Source organism: Mixophyes fleayi, chromosome 8 (assembly GCF_038048845.1).
Source record: "Mixophyes fleayi isolate aMixFle1 chromosome 8, aMixFle1.hap1, whole genome shotgun sequence".
NCBI lineage: Eukaryota > Metazoa > Chordata > Amphibia > Anura > Limnodynastidae > Mixophyes > Mixophyes fleayi.
In genome coordinates this window covers 57,284,584-57,305,977 of record NC_134409.1, presented here as the reverse complement: position 1 = coordinate 57,305,977, position 21,394 = coordinate 57,284,584, and the positions used below count along the sequence as shown (strand labels likewise).

Here is a 21,394-nt window from a genome sequence, read left to right as displayed (position 1 = left end):
TTATTGCCAGGAGATCGAGCTGAAGTGGCAGTTTCTAAAAGTTGAATGAAAACAAAAATTGCACAAGAGGAGATTAAAAAAATGCCCATATTATAGATAGATGAGATGTGGGTTACATAAGAAGTAAATTACTGAGATATCAGTAGAGCAGGAGATAAGATGATGTAAATAATTATCATTTATTTGTAAGGCGCCACAAGGTATCCGCAGCGCCGAACACCGTACTAACAGTAGACTATACAGGGTGAAACCATACAGAACGATGAACAAAAAGTACCAATACTTCAGAAACTCCGGCTAGTCATATGCAGTAAAAACGGAGCGGAAGAACAGGTATGCAGACAGGAGGGGAGGGGGCCCTGCTCATACGAGCTTACATCCTAAGGGAGGGTAAACAGACCAGGCACAAGAGGAGAGAAGGGATAATGAGAAGATGGGGGTTATGTAGATGGTTGGTAGGCTTTGAGAAAGAGTTGAATTTTGAGTGCACGTTTGAAGGAGCACAGAGTAGGAGAGAGACGGATGTAACGAGGGAGGTCGTTCCAGAGAAGAGGGGCTGCACAGAAAAAGTCTTGGATTCTGGAGTGGGAAGAGGTGATAAGAGTGGAGGAGAGGCGGCGGTCATTGGCCGAGGGCAGGAGTGTGAATGGAGAGGAGGTTAGAGATATAAGGGGCAGTAGAGTTGGAGAGAGCCTTGTAAGTGGTGGTGAGAAGTTTGAAAAGGATTCTGTAGGGGAAGGGGAGCCAGTGTAAGCTATTCCCTTTTATATTTATTGTTATAAAGAACAATAAATATAAAAGGGAATAGTATATTTAAGCACAGAACTGGTCATCCAGCTATAAGTATCTCCACAAAGGGAGGTGTTTTGTGGATTCAGGTGCTATCATACCCCAAAGGCATGGAGATACAGAGAGCGCAATTATCGCCCTCAGGTGGACAACCATTGATTGAGAGGTACTTATTAGTATGGGGATGTAAAAAGTTGATCATTAGTCATGCCACATATCTATTGCAGCAAAAGAGCCCATCTTCGGAACCTTGAGGCAGTATGATTGTTGTGGAAAATTAACTTAGTTCAGGTTCTGATTCAAGCAGAATAACATGAAAATTCTTACCTAGTCTGTGTCCAGTCATATTGAAAATCTGAGAAACAAAGAAGAGGTTTAATATTGAGAGATGGACAGTGTTTTCTAACAGTTTTGGCTACTTTATTAATCCATGAGTTAAAAGACTGTTTACTGAGCAGAAGGGCTGGAAAAGCTGCTCTGGGGGAAGGTCTTGTCCAAGGAGGGGGAGGGGCTATTCAGATTTCTTCCCGCTGGGCAGAGAAGAGCAGGAGCTTCCGCCGTGAAGAGGGGTTCTTCCGCTGGGGTTGATCCCAAAGTTCTCTCCCATTGGTGGAGTCTAGCAGGGCTTCTTTCCTTGAAGTTTATCTTCCTTGTTGTTTTCTTGTTTCCTCAGCAGCTGTTTATAGCAATTTTGCTTAGTCCTAAAAAAAGATAGTTTGTTGCATAAGAAACAAAATGCAGCACAGACTCACAGTAAAGCAAGACAGATACTACACTTGATCTTAGGCAAAATGCGGACGGACATGCCTAGTACTTTCAAAGTTCTGGGCCGCCCCAAAACTCCTTCCCTAAAACGACCCTTTCACTGCAGTCAAAATATCTTAAATCCCTTAGTTGCATACATGAATATAAATAAATGAATATAAAACTGATCACGGAAGATAAATGATAAGTCTTATTGCAATGTCCAGATCAGCAGCTCCTTTCTTTCAATAATCCACACCCACTGTGGAAGAGATCTAGAAACAGAAAAAGGGCACTCGGAGGATATAGTATTTAACAAACCTTTAATTAAGATTTAGAAAAAAGCAGAGTACACTTTTTAAAAGAATGATGGCTTATCTGTCAGTAACTTGATTGCAGTTACTCTTAAAGAATCCACACCAATCAATTGAAGTAAAGGGCTGGCTGGCTAAAAACACCCTTGAAATGCAGTGCGCTGCTAACCACTCACCCCTTCAAATTGGGAGTGTCCCGCCAAAATCAAGACAGTTGGGGGGTATGTTTAAGTTATGACATAAACACTCATTTTATTGCCAATAATAGACTAATTTTGGGGTGACTTTGTGGTGCTGAATCCGAATATAACATCTGTTTTGCTAAATTGGCTCCAATATTTGAGATAATTGGTACCCCATTGAAAAACATAAACAAGCCTACAATTTTAATACGATTTGTAAAATTGTCTCAAATCATGCAAAAGTAAACACATGAAATCAATAATAGCATTTTGTTTGGTATAATAACAGATAAATATAGTAAGTGGATAATTACAATTAATGCATAGTAAAACACTGTATGATTTTCTTTTTTGTGGGTTATCAGGACAATCACGTTGGAGGCTCCAGCAATAGTCAGCCATCATGTGTCTGTCCCATCTTCCTTGATACCTTTCTTCCATCACTTTAATATCTTGATGAAACCTCTCACCTTGTTCCTCACTAAAATCACCAAGATTATCTGGAATCATCTGGAAATCTGTGTAAGTGGTTATGGAGAAAGTATACTTTTTTGCTCCTATTAGTACCCAAATGTTTACATTTTGTGAGCATAATTGTCTGTTTTGTAGTTAACCTAGAAGTTCTTGACAATCGAGACTTAACTGCGCCAGGCAGAAGCTTCAACACTATTCATAAATTTTGTGAAATTAGAATCCTTGATAAGTTTATGAATATGAGGACCATCGGAGATTCCAGCTTTTTTGTTTTTCCATACTTATTCCAGGGTACGATCTACAAATGTATTTGAAGCAAATGCCTTCTTTGTCCAAGGCCATAACAAATTGTTTCATTAGACTCAGCTTGATATGGAGTGGTGGGAGAATGATTTTTTTCCCTGTCAACCACTGGCTCGTCAATGATATTCGCTGCCCTTACAGTCATGTTTTCTCTTAAGGCCATCTGACTTTTTTCCAATGATCTTGCTTTGCCCTACTATCCCACAAGCAGATGAAACTTCGTATATGTGTCGTATAACTGTCTACAGCTGTTTGGGTGACCGATCATTTACATATGGAGGGGTAATATTTTAGAGTGATTCATACCTCCCAACTGTCCCGATTCCAGCGATTTCAGGTGGACTGTCCCGCTGGAATAGGGACAGTTGGGAGGTATGTCTGTGACTGGTCTTCAGTGTCTGCTTTCGGTCATCTCCCACCATATGAGAAGCAGCCTCAACCCCCCTTCTCTTTTACCCACATCCCCTTTGTCTATGGGTGTCGCAATCTTGTGTCTGTCAAACTGTCAAAACTCGTGGCCAGGATTCCTCTGTGTTGACATCAGTCCATCTATTCACACTCACACTATCCTGGGGACTGCCAGTGTCTCTTACCATATTAACACTGACCTTTTGCCGTCAGAGCCACTTATTCTGTAATAATTGACATATATTACAGATAAGAGATGCACTCCGGTTTTGATGCCCATCTGCCCCAGGTTCTGGTAGCCAGCTAGGCAGCTTTCTCGGGTCCCCCCAGCACTCGTCCAGCCTGGTGGTTGGAGTAGACAGTACGGGGTTTGAGCGCCAGGCAGAAGGAGAAGGAAGAGTGGACCGGTGAGGTGGAGCATGTTGGAAGTCAGCGGCATATCGCGGAGTCTGCTGCCCGCTTACAGGGCGTACTAGGCGGATAGAATGCGATTAACTTCCCGGCTCTGTACATCTGCTGGCAGCCACGCTCTGCCAGATGCTATTTGTCGACCAATCAGGAGCTCAACCTGCACACAGTGAGAGAAGAGGGTGGGACTAGACTAGGAGGACACGTGTGAGTGAGTGGGGACAGCGGATTACACAAGAGAGGCCATGATATGTTATATGATTATTTAGTTAATAGTAAATGAATGGGAGAATGTGAGCATATAGATATATAACATCACACCTCCCAATGGTCCCGATTTTGGATGGACATATTGATTCGTGTGCTTAACAGGAAAGTGGGTGGCATTTTTAAATTGCTCATTTGTGGGCGGAGATTGGGCTGAATGGGGCATGGCTTAGTTTGTACCACTTTCGGGAGGTATTGGGAGGTATGGTGATTGTGGAGTGAACACCTAGAATAATCGCATTTCTCACCTTCTAGAATGTTTTGGTAGATTCCCATATGCACTCGTTATGGCTAAGTTCCCTATTAGTTTAGGGTTCCCATTATCTAAAGAACTAGAGCCAATTTTTTTAAAAAAAATAAATGTTTGAATTCAGCAACCACAAAATACCCTAAATTCGCTCAAATATCCTTAGCAAGTAAAAACAAAATTATTTGTTGAGCTGTGTTATTTACAACAGTTTATAATATTTTATTAGCACTTGTGTTTTAAAAAATAATGAAATTGTGGAAAAATGCTTACTTATTAAATGTGCCTTGATTAGCAGGACCGATAAACATTGGAGTTTGAAAACTTACAAAGCTTTATACTGAGCCACGAGTAAGTCATTGTGCAATGTACATAAATGCCATAATTGTGTTAACCTCCCTAATTGTATTTTTCTGATATGAATGCTTGATAATAAAACCAGTGCAGAGAAAAGACAAAATACACGTACAGTAATGTTTAAACAGATACATTGAGTGCTTTTAAAAAAAAATATGTCTGATTGCCCACAACAAAAATGGCCGGCGTTTACTTCCTCTACTAACCCTGTGACTTTATTCCTACGACATGGGAACGGTTCAACCAATCAGAAAGAATAGAGGGGAATTCGAAATGAGTCGTCAGCTGGCAAACGGAAGAAGGTGAGAGAGAGACTTCTGCCCCAGGTCCAGAATAAATGTATTATGTGTTGTTTGTGAGATGGTAAGAGAACGCTAATGAGGTGCACGCTGTTGTGCTTTACATCGTGTTTATTACAGCACTAGTTAGTGTAGATGTGTTACGTGTAAACACTGTTTACAGACCAGCAATGATATATAATTACATTAGAATGTGTTCTGCAACGTTAATTGTGGTCATACTGAGGGATGTGGTCTGTGGGAAATATATTTTTTAACATCTGAGAGCAATGTTGCATTTTGTTACTGTTCATACTTTCAAGTTTTGCTTAGTACATTCCAGGAACTACTTATCACAATACGCTTTTGTACAATATAATATATAATTGGGCAAAACAATAAATTAGTACTTGCATAAGTGGTTTGTTACTGATATCCATTTTGTAGCAATTCTCTGGCTTGTCTGTCTGTGATTTTGTTCATAGCTTATGTAATTCAGATAAACATGGTTTTCCGAAACGTCAAGGGGTTTTTCATTTCCAGATGACTTGCCAAATGTGATACAAATCACTTTATAGGACTCTTGCTGAGAAAGATAAGGATGCTACAAGAGTATTTAAAAGTTACAATTTAGTAAAACGGTGCAAATCTATTATTTCTCAAGGTAAATAACCTGAAGAATTAAAACAAAACTCATCACATTAGATTGCATATATAGTAGTCACTATGACTGCTCTGCCTTACACATTTACATATTTTACCTCTATAAGCATTTTGTTTTATAGAGGTAAAATGGCCATCTTTACAGTTTGTTTATAAAGTAATTTCAAATATAAAAGACAATACTTGTTTACATAACATAATATTTGTTTAAACATTATGTAAATAAGCAACTTCTCTTTGGGACTTCTGGGGCATCATATTTACATGCCTATGCTTTGCCCACTGATTATTAAGATGGGTTGTTTCATCCATTGGTGCTCATTAGTGTAAATGTGAACCATTATAGAGACGGTTTCACTGAAACAATGAACAAACGATTTTTAAGCTGCTAGCCCTAGTGACAATACTTTAATAAGAAACTACGCCTCAGATAGCCCTTTGATTTAATGCTCGACCTACTGGGTAGTTGGATTACATCGTAGGCCGGTGTAAATAAATTCAAATAAAAAAACACAGAGAGAAAGCATAAAACATATAAACTTAGTACTAATAGTTTCTCAGTATAGGCACCATGCTGCACAGCCCTCTTTACACCAATCCGGTGTATGGAAAGTACTTTTCCCGGTAACACAGTACTGTATTTAGTAAAATGCAATATTGGTATTTTATCTCAACTAGAGTCCATTTATGTATGTAAAGTTCCAAATATATTTATAATTATTTCATATACCTCTGCTTGCCTCTTTATAGGTCTGTTATTATTTAAACGATATTTGTTGATATTTTTTAAAGTAATAGTAATTTTAGATCTCTTTCTTTTATTCAGAAAAATTATGATCCTGAAAACTATCACCAACATGTGTAATGAAAAGTACTGTGTAATGGGAATTCACATGTGAAGGGAAAATCTATTTCAGTATTAAAAGCAGCTTTAATAAATCAAGAAAGCCGTGTGTAACGATTTGTGAGGAGAAATGTCACATCGAGGCCTCCATCCTTCTAACGTTAGAGAGAACAATAGAACCTACATAATTTCTGAGTGCAAAAATGTTGCATCTCCAACAACATTGAAACCAGAGAATAAGTTAAAGCTTCAAAAGAGGGAAACTATTGTAAAGGGGTCTCCTCAAGTGGAACAGGGTCTGGATAAGGATGTTCCATCTGATGAACCTGAAAAACGCCTGACTTTACAGAGGCGGCTGAGAACTGGTTCCATTGAAAAAGATGACTCCAACAAGAATCCTAAGTCAGGTGTTCATGTCAAACCTGCTTCAGAAAAGCAGAATGTGAAATATGGTTTACCACAGTCCAGTGCAACCTGCAATGAGTGCTCCAGTCAGCCTGAAATAAGAAGTAAAGGTATATGTAGTGCAAATGTGAAACAATCCCAACCAAAATCTATTTTGAATGGCTTAAAAGCTGAAAAACTGCACATGAATGGCTCATCAGATGATGTAAAGCTGCAAGCCATCAAGAGCACAAAAGGAAATAATGTAGCCAACAGCTCAAGCGGCTTGGGGCAAGATGCTGTTAAGACATATGTAGCAAAAAATGGGTGTCTAGATAAGCAAAAAACACCAAGGAATGGGACCACTGGCTTAGCGAGGTCTGCATCGATTCGGGAGACCAGGAGCCCTGTGGTAACACCAAAGCGCCCAGTAGGAACTCTACCTGCTGCCCATAGGAAGAACCCTTGTATAGTTGGCCAGACAGAAAAGACTCGGGAAGCCAGCTTTCCATCTGATCCATTGCATGTAAAAGATGAGACTAACAGCTTTCATCCCAACAGTGAGGATGATTGTTACATGGCACAGAACTGTGCAGTGACTGTAGCTGTGAGGGTTAGACCGTTCAGTACCAGGTTAGTAGAACCATCTTCTCATGAGTTAAATGGTTTACACCAGGGGAGAAACTCTCTTTATAAATATCTATAAAACTAGACTTTTAATTGTAGTCTGGTTGGCAAAACTAGAATACCAGAAACTCATCCCTTGTTTACACTGACAAATCATGTGTCATGGTACTTAATAACTATTTATCTATAAAACTTCTGTAAAAGGCAGTATAAGATTGAACAGGGAATTTTACTGCACGTTTAATTTATTTTTGATTTTATTAAATACACTTTGTATTTTCTCAGACAAATGCATGCTTCACACATACAGCTCTTGCTCCCGTTTTTGTTAATACATAGTATTAAGAGCTTTAAACATACTGAATAACTGAAATACAAGACACTGAAAAGAGTGCCTATCATCCTCATAAAAACACCATCAAATAAATAGATCCAAAATGAAAATTAAGTAAAAGTTCATTTTATTAACAAAATAAGCTACAAAATCCATACATATAAAAACTTCACCTTCTACAGATCTTTAGTCATCAATTTCAGCTGAAAGAAGCGATAGTACACATATCTGAAGTCAATTTTGTTTTTGTAATTAGACTGGCATAAATTACAGAGTTACTGTACATAGGAGAATATTATAGCTAAGCTGCAATATAAATTGCCCACCCCCGTCAAGCAATAATAAGGGGACTGATGGTAAAGCGTTTACGTGTTTCTCTGCCTGGTGCTTCATTGGTTTCATCAGAGATAATGAATGATTGATGATGATCTCTGATGAAACAGTCTTGTATTTCTGTTTTAAATATTGGATTATTCCAAATAATCCGCCTAGGAGCAGCCTTTTCTCCAATAAAAGTACGATATTTATGTAAAATGATCTGGGATATATATTCTATTAAATAAATTGATTTAGTTTTCTTTAAAAAAACACAAACAAAAAACAACAACTTTATTGTGATTTAATTTCTTAATAAATAAACATGCCCCCTTTTTAGCGCCTGACTGGTTCCTTATGGGTCGAATATTCTGCATAACATTGAATAACTATTACTTTGCTATAGAAATGTGCCTCCGCTTCTGAAACATCATTCCAGCCCATAATTCCCCCATACCCTCTCATATGCAGACAGTTGTCCCAAACAAAGCCTTAATAGGTATATAGTCTGTTCCTCACCAAACTCTAGTACATACTCACTGCTACTATGGGGTATAATAATGCATTATATATACTGTCAAATGTAGTTGGTCTTCTTTTATGGATATTTTTCTAAAACAAAATTCTGAAAAGAGTAAAATTGTGTTTGTCTTCTGTGCGTCATTTAAAATTATTATCATTATAGGGAAATAAAAGAGAATGCCGCACAGGTGGTCTTTATGAATGGGCAGGAGACCATTGTACAACACTCCGACTTCAAGCAAAACCACAGCTTTCACTATGACTTCTCCTTTTGGTCCTTTGACAAATCGGATCCCAACTATGCAGGGCAAGAAAAAGTGTATGAGAAGCTGGCTGTTCCTCTGTTGGAGTGGTCTCTCCTGGGATACAACACATGCTTGTTTGCCTACGGTCAGACTGGATCTGGAAAGTCATATACGTATGTATAAAAAACGAATCATGTGCTTTCTGTCCAGATATCATGGTTGTATAAAACAATAGGCCTCAACAGGAAGGTGTTCCCTCATTCACATGCTATTGGAAGAGTTAAAAAATGACTGTGTAAGATATTAGGGCAGCATGTCTAGAGAATAAAATTCTGACACACACTGCTACTCTGTAGTAACCACCAAATAGGTTTGTTTTGTGTATGGCGGTACATAGTATGCAACGTAGGAATTGCATTGTCTGGCAATCTCCGTTTCTGTATTTGGTATTAAGCTTACAAAGCTGGAATCCTATCTTATGTCACAACTGTTTTGTTTTCTTGCCACGATTGCACCTGTATATCATTTCATCCACTGCACCAATTTTAGTGTAATAAGTTAATATCATATACACTGGCATATGCATATCTTTGCCTTAGTCCTCTGTGGCATACTATATTATGTCCCCAAGCCACCTCTTGAACAGTGTATAAATTCCCTACACTGTAACGCATTTAGTGCAAGGCTACAACTCCATTAATTTGCTTCTAAACAAAAGACAACAAAGTGCTGTAATGAAAGCAATTTTTCTTTTTAGAGAATAGGCAATTTTTGTTTTACATAGTCTGGTGCAAAAAAATAAGTGTCCCACTGCTCACCCTGCCTGGGAAAGAACATAATGTGTTGTCCGTTGATTTATGCAAATTCTATAGACTGGGTTCAATGGCAGAGTATGCTTGCTCTTTAATGATCTACTCTTGCTTCACAGCCACCTTGCATCTTTAGCACAGGGGAAGTGTACAGTCATGGCCAAAAGTTTTGAGAGTGACACACGTATTGGTTTTCACAAATATTGACTCTTTGCATAAACTTGATTGTCAATAAAAGCCTTTGACACTTATGAACTGCTTGTAATTTTACTTCAGTATACCATAGCAACAACTGACAAAAAGTTCTAAAAACACTGAGGCAGCAAACTTTGTGAAAAACCAATATTTGTGTCATTCTCAAAACTTTTGGCCATGACTGTAGATGGAAGCTGACTTGAAACAAGCATGATTCCAAGCTTAAGTCTAGTCTACAGCATTTGCACACAGTGATAGCCAGAATATTATGTGATTATTAAATTATTTTTTTTATTCCTAAATCCATCTGAATTTATTTATACCAAGTGGAATCCTGCTTACTCATGTGCAAATACTTATCACCGTGATAATAAATAACTCTCTAAGTTGTGATTAATGGTGCTCTCTTTTATTGCAGTATGATGGGCTTTGATGAAGAATTAGGAATTATACCAAGGTTTTGTGACCATCTATTTTCCTGGATTCAAACGGCAAAGCAACAGGTATAGAATCTCTCTAAACATTGCAAACCACTAGGTGCAAGGTCGTTTTTCCTCGATTTCTGTCCATCTTTGGCCAGCAATGTGCACACATCGCCAGCAATTGAATTCCCCTAATAATTGCATAGGATATTGCTATGATTATTCCATAGAATAAGTTTGTGTTACTCCTCAATCTCCATTGTTTCTTTCTATTAGACTTGGAGACCTATCTATTAAAATGCTGGGATAAGACTGATTTTCTATTGCCACTTATCCCATCAACCCTTTGATGCATAGGGCAAAGCCTCATCAATGGTGAGAACGCCTAGTTTCAACGGAGATAGGGCTTTTCACCCTTTGACAAATAAATCCCATTGGAGTGGTATGATTCTAATGTCTAGTTCTGGATCTGACTGTGTCGCAGTAGACAGGTTACGCAAAGAACACCATCTTTATTTCAAGGCGTTGTATTGTGTTACAGAAGGATACGTGTGAAAAGATCTATTTTTGATATATCTTTAGACTCTATTTCTCCCCTTCATGTGCTTATCAAATCAAAATGACGTGGTAGGTCTATATGGTAAGACAGGATGCCTATAGAAGTAGCATTTTTAGTTTTATTTATTTTTAATTCAAAGATTGGAAAATCTAAAATGTACTGCTATCTATATGAAGGTGGTAGTGCATCATATAAAAGTGGATGTTGTATGGATTGAGATAGGTCCACTTTGCTAGGAAAATTGTCCTGTACTTAAATATTTTTTTTTAGCCCTAGTAAAATTACTGCTTTAGTTAATTGCAGCAGCAATAGTAATTAAAACTAAACTTCATTGAATAAATACCACCTAATTGCCCCTCAAACGTGATCTCTTTTATCAGTTAAGATGATTTTTATAGTGCGCAATAGATGTACCTGTCAAGTTCATTCCCCTAATAGAAAGCCGGGCAGTTGCCATACTAGTGTCTTTGTGATGGTCTGTGAATTTTTCACTTTCACATTTGCAAGATGTCAGAGCTTCATATTTGGTGTGTGTGTGTATGTATGTGTAATATTGTCGTGAGATCAGGTTACAAATAGCTTCTACTAGTTTTATTAAAGATGATGACAAAATAATTCCTGTCCTGTCTAGCTCTAGTTAATTCATTCGGTCTTTCCACACTTCGAGAGGGATTGTTTAATGTCTAGCTCACAAACAAACAGAAGATGTTAAGTTGGTTAAGAACAAATAGCAGTTTTTCTCTTTATGGAGAATTCCATCCTGCTTACCCAGGTAATGAGGGCGACTAACTAAGCAAACTGATACCCTTTTAAAATCTCGCAGGTGCAACTATTAATTAGCCTACTATCTGACTGGCAGGTCAGAACACCAGAAATGGGCATAATGAATGGAGACTTTCCTTCTCTCTCAATTGACTCCAGGTATCCCTTTGATCCGACAATTTTCTCTGGAATTTAAAACACATATGACAGAAATCTGGGTCTTACCATACAGTCCATTAATGATTTTGCCAATGTTTCTGTCACAATATATATTGGAGAATATATTTTTGACAACTGTGGTGTTGTCCATGAAAATTTATACAGTATCATTGCTAAATTTTTAGAATTGAGTTTCTACTGTTCTATAGTCTTCCTGCCTGATATTAATCCATAGCCAATATTCGTAATGTATGTAAACTTTTATTTGGTGGAATGTTGAGAATATTGCTTAGTGTGCTGTTGATGTCCTTGTGCATTTGGGAATATTTATGAGCTATAGCTGTTCTTGTATTTTAACTTAAGATCATATGCCTCACATAAATTTATAACTACATTAAAGAATATACCTGTAACCTATGTCTCCTCTTTAGGTCTCCTTCCATATGGAGATAAGCTACTTTGAAGTGTACAATGAGAAAATACATGACTTGCTAGTTTTCAAGGCAGAAAATGGACAGAAGAAACAGCCAGTAAGAATTCTTCATTGTTGTAGTCTTGTGGAGGAATTTGCTATGGTGCAGTATGTTAGTCCATAGTGCTAAAACCTTTACAGAGATTATAATTTTTTTTTTTTATATTTTAAGAAAATAACTAGGTGACCTTTTTAAAACCTATATCATATGAAGTAGTTTAATAACTGAAAAGTATTTGGGCATAAAATAAGCATTTATTACAAGTACCATTTTGGGCAGGAACCTTCTTTTTCTCTGTCGTACATGGGAGATGCTGGATATAGAGTGTGCTAGGTGTAGCATTAGGCAATTTCAAATTAACCTTAAAATTACCTAGTGAATGTTTTGAACCAGATGTCTGATGTGCAAGTTTTGAAAACCAAGGACCATGGTCCACACATGTTCGTTCAGAAGCAAACAAAATGGTGGAGCCAGCCTGGGCTAAGACACTAGCTAAATCCATTGTGGAGCTGATGTAGCATACACTGTGTCCTGTGGAGGGAGTGAACTTTAGCGCTGGACTCCCATTCTCAGGAAGCCTTTCTCAACAGGCACCAGAATCCATAACAGCAGTCCACGAGCCCCCCATGGTCTGAAACCGGAATAAGTCAACACAGGAGTTGGCACGAGTGTTGTCCTTGCTGGAGAGGTTGTTGGAAACGGTTATCCAACAAGCCTTTTAAGCATAAGGGACACGTCCATTTCCTGGCATATTCAGTATCTGAATCATTCTCTCAGAAGGAAGGTGATGTTCCAGGGGACTAAGACTGTAAGGACCTGACAAGATAGAAGGATGACTCATCCAGACAGGTTGAGGAACTGGTGTTGGCTGTTAGACAAGCCTTCAGTATTCAGGATTCTGAGGTTCTGGATGTTTAATTATTCAAAAGGAATAAGAAGCAGACTTTCTTTCCCTTCCTCTGTGCATTTTATTGAACTTTTGGGCGAGGCTTGACAGAAACTATATAGCAGATATGGAAAATTCAAGTAAGAGTGGATGACCCCATTACCTGTCTTGCAAAATTCAGCACTATTCCTATTCTGAATGCTGCGTCCTTAAAAGAACAGCATTAACAAGAAATATGAAGGGATTTTGAAAATTATCTTTCTCATAGCAGCACCGACTCCTTTTTTGCAACCGCTTGGATAATCGCTGCAATAGAAAAGTGGGCTGAACAGATCAGTTATGGCATTCAATCAGGGATGCCCAGGTCAGAGTTACTACCCTTACCAGACCATGCAAAGGAAGCGTCAGAGTATTTAAGATATGCAGTCCTTGAGAGTAAGGGGTAAATTTATCAAGCTGTGGGTTTGAAAAAGTGGAGATGTTGCCTATAGCAACCAATCAGATTATAGCTGTAATTTTGTAGAATGTACTAAATACATTATAACTAGTATGTGGTTGCTATAGGCAGCATCTCCACTTTTTCAAACCTGCAGCTTGATAAATTTACCCTTGTCTCTTCAGAACCGTTCCTTAGTGGTAGCAGCCAGATGTACTCTTTGGCTTAGGTCATGGGAGGCAGACATGGAGATGGAGTCCAAAAGGAATCTGAAACTGTTACCTTTGAGGGAATGTCCTCTTTGGTTCTGAATTTGGCAGGATCTGGCCACAAGAGAAAAGAGCTCTTTTCTCCCAATTATTGCTCCAAGGCCAAAATGCCAGAGATTCCATCATTTTGTCCCTCAGGGAAAACAAGAGAAACTTCTGCAAGGGGCAAGTCTTTTGCCCCATGTGGGGGTCACCAAAGGGGTAAGCAAGCCTTGCCCAGTAAGCATCCTGGTTTGAAGCCTGCTGATAAAAAGTCTGCATGATGTATTCCCTCCCTCCAACCAGAAAGATTCACAGTGTGGGCTCATCTCTTGGTCTTTCGGGACCAGTGGATCAGGTCTCCTTTGTACTCGTGGGTCAGAGACATCTGGCGATGAAAAAAGCTTCAGTCCTCTGCCAAAATATGCGCTGGGTTGAATGTGTAATGCTTAGTGATAGTCTCAGCGGTGTTTATCACAGGGGGAAAACAAGGGGGAAGCTAACTTCTTAAGCCAGCATGTCATTTATCCTAGGAAGTGGTCCCTCCATCTGGAGGTTTTCAACTAGATCCTGGAAAAGTGGGGTCAACTGGAGGTTTATATGAAGGCCTCTCTGCTGTGCCTCGAGGACAGAGGTTGTGCCAGTAATTAGCATCAGACTGGTTAAGTAGGTCATGCTACACCAACATTCTAAGCACGGTGGCAAAACCACCGTGGAGTCTGTGTCTAAGCGAAAATCTTTTTAGTCAGGGCCCATTTTACCACCAAGACTTAACTCCGCTGCCTTTAACGGCAAGGCTGTTTGAATCCATGGTTCTTTTGATCTAAGTGGCTACCTGAGGCGGTCTTGATCAGACTAATGGTAAAGGCCAGAAAACTAGCCTTCTCTAATATTAGTCAAATAGTATGGAAAACCTACATAAGCAGGTGTGACAGAAAATGATTTCACACTTCATCTTTTAACTTTGTACACCTTTAGTCCCTACAGAATTGTCTAGACCAGTGATGGGCAAACTTTTTCAGGAGCGGGCCAAATAAAAAAGAACTTTAGGCGGGCCAATATAATTTATTAAAAAACTCAAATATCGAAATATATAATACAAATTTTTATAAAACTAATGTGATAAATGAAGCTGTGTCTGCATTTCTATAAGTTCCTCGTATCTATTTTTTTAATTTAAATATAAAAACAAATAATTATATTTTAATAATTTTATGCATATTTTAATGAAATTTTTTAAAATATTGGCGTGCCGGATCTGGCCCGCGGGCCGTAGTTTGCCCATCACTGGTCTAGACTGTGGGTTGCGATTAGCCTCTTTTAAAACCAAAGTGTCGGATTTTCAGAGAAAACTGGTCACTATTCCTGAGGTCCAGACCATTCTTTATGGGGTTTGCTCCACTTTGATCGCAAACTGTATGGCCACTCCTCAATACAGGCTTTGCATGGAGGAGAGAGATCACAGAGTGCCTTTAATTAAGCAAACCATAAAAAGATGGAACAGTGTACAAGCTCATTGTGTTGTCTTTAATCTTGATACCTCTTTAATGTGGTCCTTTGTGTTGAGGGAATTTCCTTCACAGGGAGGAAGGGGTGATTGGTTGAACCATTTTATGGCCTCTGTTAGACAAATATAAAGCTTTAGGTCTTTTGAGGAATTCAGGGTGGAGATTTGTACTCCTTACTTCTGACAGAAGTCAAGAAAAATGCTCTGGTGGGCCTTACAGCCAAATGGAAGATGTAATTAGGAGTCCTGCAGTGCAAGGAGTGGAAGACCATAATTCACAGTTACAGGAAGGTCCCCTCATCCATCAAATTTCAACAGATAAAATTTTACATTATACATTGGGTGGCGGATGCAGATTCTAAGCAACCTCCATTGTTCCAGTATCATTTTTTTTTCTGGTTAGGTTAGGAACTGGTAGTGATTTTTACTATAGCTACTAGGGGATGGGAGATCCTGTCTGCATGTCAGAAATGCTACACAGTGACAGTATAGGTTTTGGTCTTTTCGTTCCTTCAGAGGGATGGGAGAAGCTTCCAAAAGATGGAGGAGTTACTATCCGTGCTCATGGCCTGCCAAGTTCCTTGCATCCTTGAACATAGACAGTGTCTATCTCCACATTCCCATAGTAGAGGGGCTTTGTTCTCTCCAATTTGCAGTGCAGTGCTGTATTCTTTTGGACGACTCATTTCAGCCGTCTTCGACCTTTGCATTTCGACAGTGACTTCAATATACTATCCTGATTCTGGTGAGAATGGCTGGATTTTCAATCCTTTCCAGTCTTCCATGATTATGGCTGCAGTTATTCTGAATAGATTTCAACACTGTGTTTCCCGTGGTTGCTCTTCCAGGAGAAAGTCCTTTCCGGTCTGAACAGGGCACGTCTTTCTTGGACAGATGTGCAGTGTCTATTCTCTGCTGCAGGACTTTTCTGGGAATCAGAGTGTCTGGATTTGAAGGGGTACCCTTTTAGCACATTTTTATTCTGGACTGCTTCAGCGAGAACTTGTAAGGATGCGGTCCATTTCCACCCTTCTGATGGATGGATGGATCATTCTTTTCTTCATGTTAGGTGCTCGCGTGAGGCTTGATGAAGTCCAAACCAACTCACAGTGATATGGCCATGACAAGATGGCATGTCGTATGTCTTGGGCGATACGTCTGGTTCCAGTGATATCAGCCAGCTTCACCCCAGGACTTGAGAACTGGGAGACGGATAGAAGGCAGTTTTGGTCAAATTGGGATCCTTCAGTAAGTGTAATCCCTTCACATAGAGTGTTGGCTCAGCTCTTTCTGCACTGCCAGAGCTCTTTCTCTTTGCACAGCATTAAGGAAGCAAGAAGTGCAGATGCAAAGACAAGTTCACAGGCCCCATGCTGATATAAAAGGATGCCATAGTGATCCAGTTAAAGGGTTTATTGGGTATACCTGTTCCAGCTAATTTCCATGCTTTCTCAGATTTTGCGAATACTACAATACGTTTGAGTATCAGCCTTCTGGTTACTCTGTCAGCCACATCGTGCCAGGATACTCGTTCATCCTGAGAATAACCGTGGGCCTGCCTTGCGGTTTCCATTTTGTCTGATTCTTTTGCTCCAGGGACCTCTTTGGTGCTCCTCTGTTTGTTGATTGTTTGCACTGCGGGGCTATTGAAACGTGATCCTTCGGGCCAGGGGGGTTTCTTCCTTCTAACTTGTGCAGATGGGATTTTGGTGTGGTTAAGCATTACTCTTCTACATGCTACAGTGTATTGAATGCTTGTTTTCCTTGGTGTGGAGGTCACCGTTTTTACACTTTGCTGCTTCATCTCCAGGCTTGTTCATTTGTTCTGGTTTATCGTTCTGGCACAATGTTCTCTTGTGTGCCAAATGGGGGGTCTCGGCTTTCTTTTGCACCTGGAGTTAGGCTCCAACAGCAGGACATTGTTATCCCTACTGTAGGACAGAGCATTAAAGATCTGTCCTTATAGAACTTCATTTATTCGTAAACAGAGGGGTTAGCCAGCAAAAAAAGCAGACAAACTATGATCCAGCAGGCTTATATCAGAGCAGGGAAGTTAATTGCAGGAAATATAATGGCTCACTCTACCAGATCAGTGAACCGTGACTGAGCAGCTTGTCCTCTGTCTATATCTTCAAAAGGTTTTACTGTTTCAATGTGTTTACCTCCAAGAAGCCAGCATTGGACGGAAAGTATTTCACACAGCTTATGTCCAAGCATCCCCTCCCCAGGGCCAGCTTTGGAATGTCCCCAAGGACACTAGCGGTGTTCCCAAAATAGTAAAAAAGAGAAAAGAGGTTTTTCTGTACTTATGTTAAATCCATTTCTCTGATTCCATTTGAAGGACACTGTGTTCCCATCCTTACCCTTTTATTTGTTCTATTAAGGTAGAATGTTTTATACCCAAAAGTAAACATTTATGCTGGTTGATTTACTTCTTCTATCCTATGGGACTTTATTTAATAACAGCGTTTCCGTTGGTGAAGGGGTTTGGAAGGGGAGGAGTTTTCAAACCTTTAAAGTTTCAAATTAAGTGCCTACTGCAGCACAAGCCATCTATACCAAAAGGTGTCCCCCCAAGCATTGCACCCCTCCCCTCCCAAATGGAATTGGAGAAATGCACTTAATGCAAGCACAAAATGCCTCTTTTACTCCTTTGGCTATAGAATACAGAACTAAATGGACCCAGTGTAATTCATTTTGTTTTATTGGCAGCTCAGAGTCCGGGAGCATCCGTTGTTAGGACCGTATGTAGAAGACCTCTCCACGTAAGTAACAGATCCTAGATCCACAATATTTGTATTTGTCTTAAGCTATGAATCAGCCCAGTGTTAAAGGTTACCTATCTTACAAAACGCAGCCAAATAGATGTTATTAAATCTGATTTTAATTTATATTTATCAATGCTTGTCTTAACTCATACATTCTACTCTTTTTATTTTAGAAACGTAGTATCGTCTTATAAAGATATTCAGGTGAGAAATTCTGCTTTCACTTCTCTTGGCTTTAGCCATGGATGAGCATGGGGGTGAATTAAAGAAGATTGCAATGCAAAAGTTAACTAAATGATAGAAAGTAAAAAATGATAATAGTACTTGCTGTCAGCTTATTCAGATGCCTTTTGGTGTTCTAGTTAGCACTGCGAGGTGAACTACAGACTGATCTGCACAGTGAAGAGAATAAGCATCGGAATACCAAAAGTGACTGGCATCTAAACAAGTGGCTTGTGGGTAGAACATAGTTAGTTTTTGATTTTTGCATAGAGAAATGCTGTAAGAGTGCTGGAAATCTCTCCTTCATACCATGCTTGGTTTACAAAATAACGAAGAAAAGGATGCATATGTATAATGTTTGTTTTATATGCTGTATGCATTTGTTCATTTCCATTGAGCTGAAAAATTATACAGGTGTTACTCAGGTACTAGATAATAGTGTTCTCTACAGGGCTTACTAAATTAAATAGAGAATACAGAAGTGGAAGTTGCTCAATCAAGTTATAGGTTCATAGCAGGTGCTTCAAAGGGTGAGGTTATCCTGAAAGAAACAATACAGAGAAAAATCCCCAGCACACTGCTATAACCAGCAAAGGAGCTGCTATTTCTACTTGTACATAAAAATACAGAAATCTCCGTTCCATACATTTGCAAATGTATGGAAAGCCACCCGCCACTTCATGGTGCTTCTGCTAATAGGGTGGTCCTAACTCTAAACGGTGAGAGTCCCTATATTTGGGCCATACATATGTGTTTTTAAATTGAGCGCTAACTTACCAAGAGGTACCCTAAAAAGCCCCCAAATGACAATACAGCGGGTGGCTTTCCATGCGTTTGCAATTGTAACTGTGTGCAACTGAGATTTCTGTAAATTTAATAGAGGTAAGAGTTCTTGCTAATACCTAGAGGACAATTTCACTGGAGATGGGGAATTTGAATTCTTTGTCCTATACAACAAGGATTAGCGCCAGTGATAACGCTGCAATCACCGGCGGTAAGAGTTACATGCTAATGGCTTCCCCATGCCTATGAATGAAGAAGCCTATTTAACAAGTACCATGGTGGTACTGCAATATCTGGGTTTTTTTTTCTCGCCATTCAAAAATGCTTTTTCTTTTCCCTGCCATTGGGGGACACTGCGAGACATTGGGGTATAGTAGGGGGATCAGGAGTCTTGTCACTTTAACTGCTAGATCTTTGGACTCCTCCCCTGCTATGCCCCTCCTCTCCTGAGAGATCCTCAGTTTTTTTTAAGTGACTTGGAGCTAAGGTCACTAGGGTATAGGCTCCTGCCTATACTCTTAGATTGTAGGTTTTCATGTTTTTATTTTACTTCTCCTTTTAGGTGCAGCGCGGGACTCGAGCCAAAGACCCAGGAGAGTGAGTAGGAATCGGCTCTGCTCACTCTGGGTCCCAGCGTAGGTAAGAGAAGCCTTGCGCTCACTTACCCAGCACCTCTGCCGGCATTCTCCATAGAATAGGTAGCGAAGGGGGGCTGTGTGAGGGGGGGGGGGCATAGTGAAGCCCTCAGAGATTCCGCGGCCACAGTCCCTCCCTCGGTAGCGGACAAAGGGAGTGAAGCTGTAAAAGCCTCTCCTCCCTTGCCGCTTTATATGCCGGCAGGTACCCGCTCTCCCCTAAAGTTTAAACGAGCATATAGTTATATTAAGGGTTACAGATGCAGCGCTCACGCTCAGGAACAGGTGAGGCAGACTGCAGAGTATGGTGCGCACTCCTGGGCATATTAAATAAGCGCGCGTCAAGCACTTCTAGATGGCCATTTTTGCGATGTCTGGATGGGGCCAGAAATGCACAGTAAACAGGGCGGGCAGCGGCCAGGAAGGAGGAGGAGTTGTTGGTAACTTCCTTCCTCTGTTCTTCTGTGCGCTGGACGGAGAAGTCACTGGTGAACAGCATGTCAGCGCTGCCCTATTCCTCAGCTCTGCCTCTCCTCTATTTATAGACATAGCTGCCTAATGGTTTAACAGGCTTGTGTGACTAGAAGAGATTTTGTGGAGGTTTTTTATATATATGTGTATATATATATATATATATATATGTATATGTGTGTATATATATGTATATGTGTATATATATGTATATATATATATAAAATTTGTCATGTGATTTATTTCATGTAAAAAAAAAAAAAAATTCACAGACAGTACTGTACAGTCTTTTGATAATAGGAGTGGTGCTTTTAATTTAAAAGAGACTTTCTAGCACAAGAGACTTCTATTTCAATAGTCTCCTTTTGTCTACATTTCTTTTAATAATTATTTTAAGAAAGAGGACAATGGCTGAGAAGGGGACAGCCAAAAGCAAGGGTCACTCTGTGCCTTCTGTTTTGTATTATACCTATGCAAAATGTAACACAAAACTTTCTGTTGGACACACAGACCGAAGCGCCCTTTGCGCAGCTTGTACTACGGAAGCTCACGTGCGAAACAGCTCAGTCCAGGAGGTATCTTCAGCAGTGGTAGAACCGCCTTGGCTGCAGTCCTTCTCTTCGGCCGTGAAAAAACTGACGACCGTTATTGTGCGGGTAACAGAGGTACGTGAAAACACTACCCCACTTACACTTGCAGGTAGTCAGTCTGAAGAAAACGCTTCTACATCACAGGCGGAGTCAGCCCACAGGAAAGATAGGTTATCATCTATTTCCCAGAGGGGTAGGAGAGCTATTACTGATACGGTTCTGGACCTAGATCAGGAGTCTGATCTCTCCTCGGCAGAGGAAGGGGAGGTAGATGTAGACCCGGAAGGGGAGGGCCGTTATGACTCTGACTCGGTCTACGCAAGTGTGGATAGTCTAATTTTAGGTATCAGGCATACCTTAGGGTTTGCTGATCCTGAGCCCTCAGCACCCACGGGTGTCTCACTATTGAGCTAAGGCTCAATTAGCTACATTCCCTCATTCTCCAGAAATGTTGGAGATTATTTCGGAAGCTTGGCGTAAGCCAAATAAACAATTTATGATGCCGGGAAAATTTAAGTCCCTTTATCCTCTGCCACCTGCAGACACAGTGAAATGGGAATCATTACCCAGGGTTGACACCCTGGTAGCCCATTTAGCTTCATCTTCTGCTATTCTAGTTCAAGAACGGATAGCCCTTAAAGATTACACGGATAAAAAGTGTGATTTAGCACTTCGCTCAGCATACACCGCTGTGGGAAGTTTGTTTAGACCAAATATGGCTGTGGCCGGGGCTAACAAGGCTGTACAATTATGGATGGAAGCTT

At 39.9% G+C, this 21,394-nt stretch overlaps 1 protein-coding gene across 1 annotated transcript in view; it reads left to right on the top strand.

Moving 5' to 3' along the window:
- The first annotated feature begins 4,730 nt into the window (after positions 1-4,730).
- Positions 4,731-21,394, top strand: part of KIF14 (kinesin family member 14) — a 77,204-nt gene continuing 60,540 nt past the window's right edge. Inside the window, exons 1-8 of the mRNA XM_075184172.1 lie at positions 4,731-4,795; positions 6,261-7,295; positions 8,624-8,878; positions 10,128-10,212; positions 12,043-12,141; positions 17,874-17,926; positions 18,103-18,133; positions 18,292-18,384. Coding sequence (XP_075040273.1) covers positions 6,409-7,295; positions 8,624-8,878; positions 10,128-10,212; positions 12,043-12,141; positions 17,874-17,926; positions 18,103-18,133; positions 18,292-18,384 — 1,503 coding nt within the window. The 5' untranslated portion in view covers positions 4,731-4,795; positions 6,261-6,408. The remainder of the gene's footprint in view (positions 4,796-6,260; positions 7,296-8,623; positions 8,879-10,127; positions 10,213-12,042; positions 12,142-17,873; positions 17,927-18,102; positions 18,134-18,291; positions 18,385-21,394) is intronic.